Source organism: Oryctolagus cuniculus, chromosome 10 (genome assembly GCF_964237555.1).
Source record: "Oryctolagus cuniculus chromosome 10, mOryCun1.1, whole genome shotgun sequence".
In the NCBI taxonomy this organism is placed as follows: Eukaryota; Metazoa; Chordata; class Mammalia; order Lagomorpha; family Leporidae; genus Oryctolagus; species Oryctolagus cuniculus.
Window position 1 is genome coordinate 98271054 of NC_091441.1, and position 14483 is coordinate 98285536.

At 42.1% G+C, this 14483-nt stretch overlaps 1 protein-coding gene across 16 annotated transcripts in view; it reads right to left on the reverse strand.

The window, feature by feature from the left end:
- DOCK3 (dedicator of cytokinesis 3) overlaps window positions 1–14483 on the reverse strand; it is a 506159-nt gene that overhangs the window by 103296 nt on the left and 388380 nt on the right. For all 16 annotated transcript variants that reach the window (XM_051852375.2, XM_051852373.2, XM_051852369.2 and 13 more), the window contains 3 exons: window positions 10364–10489; window positions 2039–2163; window positions 459–621 (listed from right to left, as the gene is read on the reverse strand). In XM_051852375.2, coding sequence (XP_051708335.1) covers window positions 459–621; window positions 2039–2163; window positions 10364–10489 — 414 coding nt within the window. The remainder of the gene's footprint in view (window positions 1–458; window positions 622–2038; window positions 2164–10363; window positions 10490–14483) is intronic.

The window sequence follows — 14483 nt, forward strand, 5'->3', positions numbered from 1 at the left end:
CCTTGCTTTTAACAGAAATTCTTTTCATGCTTATCACCTAAACTATTTTTCCCCTTCTTTTATTAACTAGGTGGCAAGCTCATGGCAGGAATGATCAGAAATGTATTGGAATGAGTTTCCATTGATACCCCAAGGTATACAGGCTACCTAGATCCAACAGGAACTAACTTGCTGGTCTTGAGGGTTCCTTAAGCAGCAACTTAATAGGTACAAAGGAAACACTCAAAGGAGAATGAAATTGGATAATCTTAGACACCAGAAAGGGCCACTTTCAGTTGCCACAGTTTTGAACCACTGCTTTTACAGTCCAAAGAATGGCCTCTGATGACATCCCACCTCTGAGTATCCATTCACTCCTGACTTGTTTTCTTGCCCCAACAATAAGATTCCACTTAATTCCATTCGACAGGAGAATTACAATCATATCCTTAAGAGAATGTAGAGGGAATCTCACTTACTGGAACAATGTCTGAACTCAAAGCGCAGGTGGGAGCCTCGGAACCGGTCAATGGGGATGGGTAATTTGATAATTTCTCCCCAACGAGGACTATTGCTGTGGTAAAGGACGAAGGAATGGTAGGAACTCCTATTCGGCTCTCCTGAACCCAGACTGATGCAATCCTAGAAGAGAGAAGCAAAACAGGAATCACTTTCCTGGAGGAAGCACATGGACTTCTCTGTGTTATCAGAATGCTCTGCTTTCTCCTATCTGAAGGTCTCATTTTCATATCAGGCCAAATCTATGATATGGGAAAATATAGTTGACTTAGAGGAAATACTTTTGGGAGCAACTGTGTAAACAGTATAAAGAATCAGTCATCACAATGCTGCGTATTTTCCTTGGGGCAGAGGTAACCATATTCACTGCTCAAGTAATTGGAGGGAAGCTGGATGGTTTATTTGAATCACTAAGGTAGGCAATTCATCCTCACTGAGAAAGGAAACAGTAAGTTCCACTGGAGAATTCAACTGCACACACATATTATCAAATAAGAAAAAAAATTAATTGGCAAGGTAGAGAGAGCCTGTTTTTTAATTTCCATCAGCCGACGTTGGACTGGCATTTTTGGCTACTTTGTTTGACTTTCCTTGGATATAAATAAGACAGGGCCTATTTCACTTGACCCTGGCTTGCAAATATTGACATGCAGTCTGAGGACAGAAAGCTTTGGGCAACACAGAGAGGAGTAGCTCCCTGTCCACACAAGGGTGGTAGGAGCAGCTGACATTACTGCTTTCAGCACACTTTATATAAACAATGGACATGTTAGGGCCTCGAGCTGGGTTTTTAAAAAGAGAAAGTGTTTAAATCACTGCTTCAACATTCTCCTCTATTTCTGTTTTGCTTTGGGAAATAACTGCAACTAATTCTACCCTTTTTCTCTGTAAAATAGTAATGATCATTACTGTTCTACCTACCTCCCAGGGCTGTTGCTCACACAGAGAAGTGAGGTTTATAAAAGACTGATATACTTTCTACGAAGTATGCAGCCAGTGGGTGCCTTGTTATTCACCAGGAACTTCGCAATGACATGACTGAGGGGAAAAGTGACACACTAACAATGGAAAAACAGCACTGCAGGTCTTCACTTTCAATGAAGAGTAACAGATGATCCTTGTCCTACAATGGCTGGAAAGAATCTTCCAGGGTCCAAGGCTGTTGTTCGTTGTCTCACTAAACAGGTACCAGCAAATGCCTAACTGTCATCCTTGACCAAAGTGCAAACCCAACTTTTTGTGTTACTTCTAGGAACAAAAAGGAACAGTGGGGCCTACTAACAGTTACCAAAAGTAGGCAATGCTCTGCTACATATTATGGTGTAAGAGGTAAGCTATAGGACGGAACTAGAGGAAACAGGTTTTAATTGAAGCAGGAGGGAATCAAGCCAAACACCAGGAAGAACATCTATAAAGGTCATGACACTGGAAGTCTTTCTCAAAGCATACTGTAGGGTTTCTCTGAAGATAAGAAAAGGCTAAGACAAGTGTGTATGGGGTCATTTGAAAAATCATTACAAGATTAGATTCCAAGTCTTACCTTCAAGATTTCTCCATCTGCATAAAGTACATACATTGTCACTTCAATATTCTTTTGTACACTCTTTCCTCCTCTCTCAAAATCTCCTTTCTCCAGAGTTAGGTACAAATCATTGCGGATATCACCTGTGGGGAAACGAATGTCATGTCCTTATGACCACAGAAAATACACTGCCCTACTTGCATGGAGGACCAGGCTAGCATTTGGATCCTCTGGGGTTTGGATGGGTGCTGAGGGCATTCCAAGCTTGGTTAATAACGATGAACACTCTACCAATATTGGTGCAGCAGTACCCAGGTTGGTTAGTTATGTGTTGCTAAGTGTGAATCTTAAAGGTGTTCTCCAAGGCTTGTCCAAGGCAGAGAATTCTCTTACATTGTAGGTGCTCAGACTGCTCAATCTCTCTCTTCTCTCTCTCTCTCTCCAAAAGAACAGCTACAATCTAAGTATTAAATAAACACTTATTTTAATCATATCTGTCTTAACAATCCCTCCTTTTTTTCTTTAAGTTTCTTTGTGTGTGTTGCAATCCTCACCTCTTTATAAAAAATTATTGGAAAGGCAGAGTTACATAGAGAGAGACAGAGAAAGAGAGAGAAAGAGATTTTCTATCCACTAGTTCTCTCCTCAAATGGCTACAAATGGCCAGGCCAAAGTCAGGAGCCAGGAGCTCCATGCAGGTCTCCCACATGGGTACAGGTACACAAGGACTTGGACCATCTTTCACTGCTTTCTCAGTGCATGAGCAGGGAGCTGTATCAGAAACACAACATCAGGGACTCAACCTGGTGCTCATTTGGGATACTAGCTTTGCAGGTGGTGGCTTAACCTGCTGGGCTACCATGTTGACCCCCACCTCCATTACCCTTTCTGAGTCTGTGTTCATTACCTGGAATCACAATGACAGAAGTGAGGACTGTTTCTGTTTAGTTTTGTTTGGTCAGAGACACATGACAATGTCATCTTTTCTGTACTGAATGTCTCTCTAGTTGTGGAAGTGTCTGAACATCTTTCATGCATGGAACAGGGATTGATCAGGACTGACATACATATGAGTCTTTTGGGGTTTTCACCTTCATATCCTAGGGGTACAACTGTACAGGTACAGTTTTCAAAATACTGTGGCTCAAGTAGGAAAGGATGTATGTTGCATGTGTTGGATGGTCAGCATAGACTTTCTTACTTGGCTGGGTAAGGTCTCTGCTTTGAGTTCTGATGAGCTTCAAAACATCTGCTTCCTTTGGATATCTATTAATATCACTCACATGTGGGGCTGCATTGTGGCACAGCAGGTAAAGCTGCTGCTTGTGACACCAGCATCCCATACACATGCTGATTCGTGTCCCAGCTGCTCCATTTCTAATCCAGATCCCTGACAATGGCCTGGAAAGATGGCAGAAGAAGGCCCAAATGTTTCGACCTGTCATCCACATGGGAAACCTGAATGAAGCTCGTGGCTTTGGCCTGTCCCAGCACTGGCCATTGCAGCCATCTGTGGAGTGAACCAGTGGATGGAAGCTCTCTCTCTCTCTCCCTCTCTGTAACTTTCAAAAATAAATAAATTAATTTAAAAAATTACTAAGGGGTTTGTGTGTGTGGGAGGGGAAGGTAAGTAAAAAGGAGAGAGGACTCAAAGTCATCAATTTGATCCTGTCATGACACAGGGTGATCAACTCAATCTTGAAAACAGAGATTCCAAAATCCAAATGTAACTGGAACTATAGGTTATTATTAATATAAGGGGATAAACCAGGGATGGGCATTTGGCTTAGTGACTAAGATGCTAGCTGGGACACCTAAATTCCATATTGGAGTGTGTGCATTCAAGCCCCAGTTCCACTCCTGATTCCAGCTTCTCTGCTAATGTGCACCCGGGGCGGGGGGGAGTAGGGAATGACTCATGTCATTGGATCCCTGCCAACTAAGTTCTGGACTTCTGGCTTCTGCCTGGCCAAGTCCCAGCTGTTGCAGGTTGCAGGTGAATGGAGAGATGAGAGCTCTCTACTTCTGTCTCTGCTTCTCAAATTAAATTAAAAAGTAAAAAAAAAAAAATCACCAGGTGATTCTGAAGTCTCCGTGTTTACTACCAAGGATTAGAAGTAGGGTTCTGCTGGGAGAACACTGATGAAGTTTGCCCATGGACAAGGGGCTGGGTAGCTGTTAGGCAGCATGGAGGAACAGTAGAAGAGTGAGGGTTTTCTGCAGGGAATGGGAATAGGGAATGTGGAGTGCCCCTGCGAATTGGTCATCCTTTTAGGAAGAGCCTTGGGCAGCCCTGCATCCCTTTGTTTGGTGCCCTTCACTCCCTAAGACTGGCAGAGCATCTTACAGCACCAACAATGCCTTACATCTCTGAGTCCTTAGTGCTAAAGTGGCATGCAATAGAGGTTCCTGAATGGAGATGAACAAAGTGAGTTTATTCTTATAAAAGGGCCTCAGAATAAACAGCCCATATCCAACCTCACAAAAAAGCCAATGTTAGCTGTTAGTGAAGCTGCAGGTTAGGAACTATATACTTACGAGGAGGCAGGTTTGGCAAACTTTTCTGTAAAATGTCAGATAGTAAATATTTTAGGTTTTGGGGGTCACATATGTTTCTGCTGTATGTTCTTTGTTTTTTACAATCCTTTAAAATGTCAAAAACAAATTTTAGCTGGCAAATAATTAAAAAAAACAGACTGCTGGCTGGATTTGGTATGTAGGTTATAGTTTGCTAATATCTGGCTTGGAATGTGTGTGAAGAACAGTTGCACTTTACTGCAACTAGACACCAAAAATCCTGATTCCTGCCATTCCACACAAACAGCTACTGGGAAGAAACAGGGGATGAGCCAGAGGCCAGTTTATCATGACAGGCCTGATAGACTTGGGAGTCCTTACAGAGTGAGAGGTGTGAGGAGACAGCACTATTCCATCAAAGAACTCATTAGGGATGGGGAACCCTGTGACAGCTGCCTTGTGCCAAGGCATCCAGCAGTGACAGATATGAATCTCTAGAGATGTGCAACCCAGTACTACTCTAGAAAAAGAGCTAATGATACATTTGCAGGTCCCTTCTGAGAGGAGTTCCTTTTGTCAGAGAAACTCAGGCACCAGAGTTTCTTTTGTCAGATATTTTAGCCTTAGAGTTTGGATACATATGAGGAGACTTCAAAGAATTCATGGAAAAATAGAGTTAAAAGGTAAGTTTATATCTATGCAAAAAATTTGAAATCCATGTACAGCTGTTTGCACAATACGCATTTCCATAAACTGCTGAAGTCCCCTCATATGTCTCATATGGTTCCAGCCTATGCAGAATTCTTGTTCAGCAGAAATGGTTCAGGAGGGCCCATACATATTTGGGCAAGGAGTCTGGCGTGGATTGCTTATTATATACATGTTCCTTCTGTATAAATCACACCACATACTAGTAGGCTTTGGGTTCAAGTTTAACAGTATTTAATACTATTTTATTTATACCACAAGGTATAGGTAGACAGTCACCTCCAGATAGGATCAGGCAAAGCTTCTGTGGATGTGCTTTCTTTTTCTCAAATGCTTAAAAAATGAGAACTGACTTCCTCCCCATAGACACAGCAGCCTACTTGGGGTGGTGCCAATTCTTTCTGTAGGCAGAACAGAGCAAGTGTCCTGACAGCATTCATGAAAATGTGGAGATGTTAGCTACCAATAAAATTGGACAGTTTTGGGCATGTGAACCAATCTTTTTTTTGTAGTAGTCCTCATTTTCTTGATCAACTGACAAAAAATAATAGGAAAGAAAAAAACATCTTGGTGGACTTCTTAAGAGCACCCAGTAATGATATGTTGTTTATTTTTCTCACCACGTTTCCAATGTCATATTTTTGGTTTCTAAAATCAGAGATGTCCTCTACTCCAACAGGATGAAGGCGTAGACACAGTGTAACATCATTAGTATTTCTTTTGTGGGTCAGTATTAATTTCTCTTGTGGGCCAGTAAGTTAATGGGGGTAACTCATCTGTTTCACATAAAAATCCTTACCTGTAGCTATACACTCAGACTTGTTAAGATTTTCTAAGCATTCTAATATAGCCTCAGATTCCTCAGATCTTACTGAATATCCAAAGAAATATAGTGTTCTAAGACGGGCTGGTAATGTTATCTTTTTATGTATTATCAGTTACTCAAGAAGGTGAGACTGATGAAGGATTAATAATGTACATGACACCCCATCCAGTATTGGAACATTCCATGAAACAAATGAAGATGGGAGCAAAGCAGGCAATAAGCAGACAGGACATAAAAAAGCAGAAACTTACACCCAACTATCTTCATCTCTGCATCAGAAAGAAAGGAGCGAGAATGAGGGGACAGCACAGAAAGAAACAAGAACAATTAAGATAAATAGGAAGAGAAAGAAATATCACTCGCAGGTTGGTGATGAAGCATGATGTACTTTTTTACCAAGGGTCAGAGGAAAGGGCAGAGTTTATTTTTGAGCATAGAGGTAAGTGTCAGAGAGTCCTCCAGAGGCATGCCATGCCTGCACAGCTAATGGGCAAGTTCAGAGCAACCTTTTTACAGCCTCAGATCTGACTCAGGGAAGGGCAAAACATCCCTAAAGCAGAATGCTTTCCAGGATATGGTTCTCAAAGAGGGTCCCAGGCAAGCAGCATCACTATCACTGGAGAGCTTGTGAGAAATGCAAATTGTCAGGTACCACCTCAATCTTACTAAATCAGACATTCTTGGGGTAGGCCTAGAAATTGGCATTTTTCCAAGCCTTATAGGTGATTCTGATGCACACTAAAATTAGAGGACCACTGTTTTCTGGAAAAGCTTAGTCATTAGTTGGAACGAAACACTGAATCATAGGTGGACTTCTTATGACAAGACAGAAGACCAGTTAGCCAACAGAAAATGTGGCCCCTATTATCCACAGTCAATGACAACCTTAGGAATTTAAGGCTTAGAAAACAGGTTAAAATAGTGCACTTCCTAGTGAGTCGGGACAGAGCCCTGTATCACCACTAACCCAAGGACACAGACTTTCCAAGAAAGCTAGGAAACACGGGGGACATACAGGTGTGAGCACATCTCTTCGGGTTAGGCATGGTCTGGAGAAGGGTGCACCCCCTTGCTGAGCATAAAGCTTGGTATCATTCCTTTCAGGTTACACTATTTTGGCTGCCAGTTTTCTTTACAGTTTTATTATGGCTAATTCTGAGATGTGAGTCGTAGAGAACAATGCTAATATCAACTTGTATACCTGGAACACCTGTCCTATGTCAGTTTTTTTTTTTTTTCCTGCTTATATTCTTAAAAATCTAGGAAAGGACTAAAAGTGTGCTATAGCTATTAGCTTTTATACTGAATTAAAATGAATTTGAAGGAAAGGAGGAAATGTTCACAGAAATATGGTGACCAACAAACCAGCTGCTGTGTGTGCTCATCTGTCATCTAAGACAGCATTTGCTAGGTTGGCATGCCTTTCTCTGGGACCCCAGTGGTGATGCCTCCTGGAATGCTGGTAGCATCACTGTTGCCTCTTGTTCATTGCCTTGAGTCCTGAGCACAGCTTGATGGCTGTGTAGTTAGGGCATTAGTTGTGGCACAAAATGGGATATCCTGGCGCTTGCAGCACCCACATGGTGTGTGTGTGTGTGTATATATATATATATATATATACACTCTCATGGAAAGCACTGACTGGATATCAGAAAGACCTTTACAGAAATGGCAAGTTAGATGTAGGTAGGTTATAGCTTGTCTTTGCAGCTCTGCCACTATGTTTTGATAAGAATCTAACTGGGTCATCCTGACCAAAAAAAAAAAAAAAAAAAAAGTCCCCTCCAAATGAGTGTCTGGCAGTTTCTGCCAAATGTTGGGTAGTTTTAAAATAAGGATCACAGCTTTTGAGTAATTCTAATTTTTCCTCAATTTACTTTAATTTCTCAGACTCCAGTACTGAAATGTTCACAGTTACTGAAACAATTTGTTTCCTTGTTCTTTCTCCATATGTTCATGTGTCAAGATGATGAAGTTGTTACTTCTTGTAACTTAGTCACACAAACACTATGAGGGCTTAGGGACTGCTGTAGCCCAGCAGATGAATGGTGGACCAGCTGCAGGTAGAGAGGTAGCCAGCACCAGGAGGGTGTACCAAGGAACTTCTTGCTACAACCATTGTTTCCCAAGAAGGCAGATCACAATGTAAAAACACATTTTTGTTGCTCCAGCAAGATCTGCAGGTGCAGGGCTATCACCACACCCAAGGAAGGCAAGTCTACTCTGAGAGTATATTGGGGTACATGAAGAGTGCTGCCAATTATTCACAGCCCACAACACTGGGAGGGGAGTTGCCATATGTAAGGGAAGCCCCCCCTTTTTTTCAGGAAGAGGAAGAATGGAGGAGGGGACAGAATATACACAAAGGACTACTTATTTTCAGCTACAGAAAACTTCAAAAGTAGGTAACTCAGGAAGCTGCATATTCACAGCTCCACTCTGGACATCCCAGGACTGTTCAATTTCTTTGCTTTATGGGACAAATTACACAATGGCCCCTTAGCTCCCTCATGGGAGGGAAAAGTTCTCTTAACTTCAGCTTGCCTCACCAACGCTTGATATTGTAGATATCAAGCCATTTCCAACACACCCAAAAATCCTTTATAAATATGTGTGCCAACAACATAAAGAGTTGTAGAGTACTCCAAAAAACCATCTCTTTCCATAGATGAGGTTGAGACACTGTAATTTTAAAATCAAATTTTGTTTCAATACATTTTGACTGAAGTTTGTTCCTTTCTAGTCTTTGCTCACTTGATTTTAATCCCTAGGACTATTACAAAGATAATGTCCAATATTAGACAAATAAGACCTCAGAGGAAGAACTTATAGTATATCTCTTAGAATCTATTATTCCACCATGTGAGTTTAGATGTGTAATTTAAATAGATCACCAGGTCAATTTTGATAATCATCTGTCTCTTTTTTTTCAAAGCTACAGTGCCTTAGAAACCAGGGACTATGCTTAGGCTCTTCTTATCCTGATTACCAGGTGTACAGGGAGCTAAGGAATGGTGTCAAGACAGCAAGACGAAACATCCTGGGGGCCTTTTCTTAAGCATGACATCTCCTTAGTTTTTGAAAGTAAATATCACTGACTAATGGCTTAAACTTCCCATCCAAAAGACTCTCCTGCAGGCATGAGGAGATGAAGACTGCACAGGGGCCTGCTCTGCATGCACATCATCTGTGAAGAAAGAATGGAGGAGACCGAAAGCAAATCTGGGCATAGCCTGGGAACTGGAAGGCAGCTGGATTAATCACCTGGGCCTTCTATATGCTTGGGCCATGCTCCTCTTTGGGTATGTGCTGATTAATGTTACAATAAGAGAATTAGAGCACCATGAATAACTCCAAATAGACAATATCTCAAGTGGTCCCAATCAGTGAAATATAGCCTTGCCTAGCCTTTCTAAGCAAATGCAAATAACTTCTTAACAGTACATTAAAACTCAACTGAGAGGTGGGTTCCCTATTCCTGGATTGTATCCAGATAACCAGACATCTGCCTGTTCTGAACTTCCTCTCTGCCTGCACCTTCAATTGTGGACCAGGGCACCTGCCATCCACTTGAATCATGCCTCTACTGCTCCATCACTACCAATAGCCCCTTTGGTTCTGATGGCCCATTTGGATCCACTCCTTCATCTCTACTTCCACTCACCCAGTTAAAAAACATGAACAGGTATTAACCTACTGGAACTACAACCGAGAAACAATGTATTCCTGTTCTCTGCCCTGGCTGCTCTCTGTCAGGTAGAAGGTGAAAAGTATGAGACAATTCCTGAGAAACTGGCCAGGTAGCATTGTTCAAAGTGCCAAATTTATACCACTTGCTTGTAATATTTTTCTGATAGATTAAAATATATCTGCTACTTCTACACAAATGGGATTCACTGATATTGCAGGTGCATGTTTTGATATGTTTTTCTCTTTAAGCAGGAAGTTCTTGTGAAGCAGCTCTTTTCCAAGTAATGCGAAAGAAGAGAAAGGTACAAAGGTACCATGTAGAGTTCCGTGTTGGTGCCTATCGTTCATTCTCCACAGGAGACAACAAAGCCCAAATGCTGGACTGTCACGCTGCATGGTGAAAGTAATGTGGGGGCTTCTGAAAGAACAAATGCCTGTAACAGCCAAAAGGGCCACTGGCTACAAACTGTAGTTTGTGATCTATCCTGGGATATGGAGGCCATTAATGGCTGCAGGGTTCCTCCATAGCACATTTCACCACCTGTTCCTGAGAGGGGCACTGAACTCCAGTGTTTTCCCCAGCCCCAAGCAGTGCCGCCTACCTGGCATGATGACATCAGGAAATCCCAATTTTCTTGTAATTGCCAATCCCCTATTAAAAATCATGGGATTTTCTCTCCGGATCTGTTCCATGTCTCCACGAAGAAGCTGAAGAGAAATGATCAAACCTGCGAAAAGAAAGGTATTTTCTGAACTCAGAACCACATTTCCATTCTGTTATGTAGTATTAGAAAAGACATAAAAAGTTACACTTTCCAGAGGAAAACGGGCAAAGTTCAGCATTTTTCTTAGGAAAAGTTTTGCCGGCGCCGCGGCTCACTAGGCTAATCCTCCGCCTAGCAGCGCCGGCACACCGGGTTCTAGTCCCGGTCGGGGCGCCGGATTCTGTCCCGGTTGCCCCTCTTCCAGGCCAGCTCTCTGCTGTGGCCAGGGAGTGCAGTGGAGGATGGCCCAGGTGCTTGGGCCCTGCACCCCATGGGAGACCAGGAAAAGCACCTGGCTCCTGGCTCCTGCCATCGGATCAGCGCGCTGCGGCCATTGGAGGGTGAACCAACGGCAAAGGAAGACCTTTCTCTCTGTCTCTCTCTCTCACTGTCCACTCTGCCTGTCAAAAAAAAAAAAAAAAAAAAAAAAAGAAAAGAAAAGAAAAGAAAAGTTTTGATAAAGTATAACTTATTTTGAAGCAAAATTCTAGAAAGCTAAAGGAATTTAAGTGAAGGTGACCTTAATAAATCAATCAACTACTCTATTAAACACAAACTGAAGTCAGGGAGATTGAGCGACTTTCTTTTCTGCTTCCCAGCATCTAGCATGGGGTCTTCTTGGCCTTCAGTCAATATGGAATCAGAGGGCTAAACTACCGAGTCATACATTTAAAAATGCAGAGAAATCTGTAGACTAGAAACAAGTGTGATCCAAGAGGACCCTGGGTCAGTGCACCCCACAAGCAGGACCTGAGATGTGTTGTGTTGGAAGGTAGGAGTATGCCAAAGGATGGGAAGCAAGTTGCTGCTTCAACCTTGCACTAAGATAGATCCCACACCTTCCCTGCACAGGACCACTGCATCACAAGGACACCTAAGACCTTTTGTGGGCCAACTAAACCTTGCCTCAGATCTCATGAGAACTTCAGATCCTCCTAAAAGATGATTTTCATTCAGAACTTCCAAGACTCTCTAATGTGTCTTCAAGTTGTGTTGGTTTCTGGCTCATTACTTGCACCTCTGGAGTTTTTCCAACAAAGTTAGAATCTTGTGAAATCCCTTCCTCCACTCCTAAGGGTCCCCAAGACAGTCACGGGTCAGAAGGTTGTAAGAGGCCAATCCTACATGGAATCTGAGCCTATCAACTCTGAGACCGTGAATGGGATTAGCTGTTACCAGGATGATGAATGTAGGGCTGAGTTATAGGTCAGCAGGAAGCATCCTCTTTAATTTATAAACTTGAGAATTGTGCAGAAGATGAACATGTATAGAAGCGAGGGAAGAATGTGTTATGATAATAAAGAAGAGTAGAAGATGACCTGGAGACAGTAACAAAGAAGATTAGAAATAAGAATCACGTGGCAATTGTGGAGGGGAGGAGAAAACTCAGAAAAGCTGCCAGACACTGTAACTGACAGATAAAAGTACTGTAGTATCTAGGAAAATGTACTCTCACAGCTAGGCCAGGGTAGGAAATATATTTCTATTACAGCCCAGCTAAAATTTCAGGATTATTTCATTGGTTCTGCCAAACTCACACTTCCCAAGAAACCCTGGGATTACAGACATGGTATCCCAGGTGTCATTAACACCAAGATCACAGTGTCCTGAAAAGCAAGCAAACAATATTCCAGTTTTCATTCTGGTTTGATAATCAGTGTTTGGGATTGATTTTGGGTTATCTAAAATAATTTTTTACAGCCTAATTACTGAGTGGACTAAAATACAATTAGTTTATGTGTCTGAACATCTAGGGGCCAGACCAAGACGACATGACTGTTACAGAGGATAGCAGATTGGGATATATTTTCCCCTCCCTCACAACTTCAACTCATTCATCCCTGTTGAAATTTTATCCTGGATAAACAAGTATTCACTGACCAGGGTACAGCCTACCATGGAGAAAATAGCTGAGGATGGGACAATCTCCAGAATTTGAGGGAATGGTGGTTAGAGGGCAAAGGAAAACAAATCAGCAGATACGCTCTGAGTAGTCCTCACTGGCAGGGATTTATTCAAATACTGCACTGACTGCCTTTCATCTCTGCTTTCTAAAGCTACCAAAATAGCCTAGAGATGCAGTGAAGCTTGTCGGGATGCTTGCAGAACCATAGCTAGCCTTTGAGTTACCAAAGAGATCTTGAGCAGCTGCGCCCCACCTTTAAACATGACAAATAAGAGGAAAGCTTCAGCTTTTCCACAAGATGAAGTGAAAGACTCATGAAGAATGAAAAAAACCATAAATAGAGGATATAAAAACAGCATTCCCTTTTGTAGGGGTTGAGATTTTTCAGTTTCCTTCTGGTTTTGAAATCCTGGATGATGAGACACATGTCAAATAATGCTAAGGCATGGTCATCAGGGCAAGAATGTCTTTAAGAACAGTTAAAAAAAAAAGTGATCCATTTGCCCACCTAGTTGGCAAACAGTCCCTTAGCAATACTTGGGTGTTCTACCAACCTATCATTGCAATGGGAATCTCAAGATAAAGAACTCAAAAAAAGTAACTGAGTCTATATAATCTCCTTGTCAATCTGACTACTTTGATTGCTTGAAATAAGAATACCATTTTCTTTTTTATTTAAAGATTTATTTATTTATTTGAAAGTCAGAGTTAGAGAGAGAGAGAAGGAAGAGAGAAGGGAAAGAGAGGGGGAGAGGGGGAGAGAGGGAGAGATAGAGAGAGAGAAAGAGAGAATCTTCCATCTGCTGGTTTACCACCAAATGGCCTTCATGGCCAGGGCTGGGCCAGGAGCTTCATTTGAATCTCCCACGTGGATGGAAGTGGCAGGGGCCCATACACTTTGGTCATTTTCCGCTACTTTTCCCAGGCCAACAGCAGGTAGCTGGATGGGAAGTGTAGCAGCTGGGACATGAACCAGTGCTCATATGGAATGCTGACACTTTAGGTGGTAGCTTTACCCACTACACCTCTATGCTGTCCCCAAGACCACCATTTTCTTACTACACTTAATCTGAGCTTAAGGACTGGCTCTTAAAAAAGTAACTGGACAAAATGATACCTGTGTGAAATACTGAACAGCAACTTTGCTCTGTTCCCTGAGACCTACCTCCTCACTCCCTCTTTGAAGGAATGCTAAATAAGAATTGTGTAAATTAATCTCAGTCCAAGATATGTAAACAAAGCTACAATTCATGGTCATTTAAAAATAAACTCAACACTTCTGTGTTAACTATTTTATTTGTCTTCACTTGTCCTTAATGATCTACACGCTAGCTGGAATTGCTAAAAGTTCAGTCTGTTGCTACTCATCTAAGAGGCCAACAATACAAATTGATAGCCACATATATGAAGTTGCACAGAAGAGTTATGGTTGAATGCACATTTATTCTCAGTACCCAAAGCCAGTGAAGCAATTCTTTTCCCATTTTTATATGACTTGAATGGAAAGAAAAGCACTAATGACATATAATACAGAATGGTCAATGCAATGAACTGTTTATGAAGTTTAATAAAAATAGATGACAGGGGGCCGGCACCATGGCTCACTTGGTTAATCCTCCGCCTGCGGCGCCAGCATCCCTCATGGGCACTGGGTTCTAGTCCCGATTGCTCCTCTTCCAGTCCAGCTCTGTGCTGTGGCCTGGGAGGGCAATGGAGGATAGCCCAAGTGTTTGGGCTCCTGCACCCACATGGGAGACCAGGAAGAAGCACCTGGTTCCTGGCTTCGGATTGGCGCAGCGCTGCCCGTAATGGCCATTTGGGGAGTGAACCAAATGGAAGGAAGACCTTTCTCTGTCTCTCACTGTCTATAACTCTACCTGTCAAATAAAAAAAATTAAAAAAAAAAAAGATAGGTGACAGTTTCTAGAAAAGTAAATTAAAATTTTATATGGATGTATTCTTAACTTTGGAGACTAATAAAGACCCAAAATATTCCTCTGACAGGAGGAACCCAGACTGAGGCCAGGAGCCAGGAGCTTTCTTCAGGTCTTC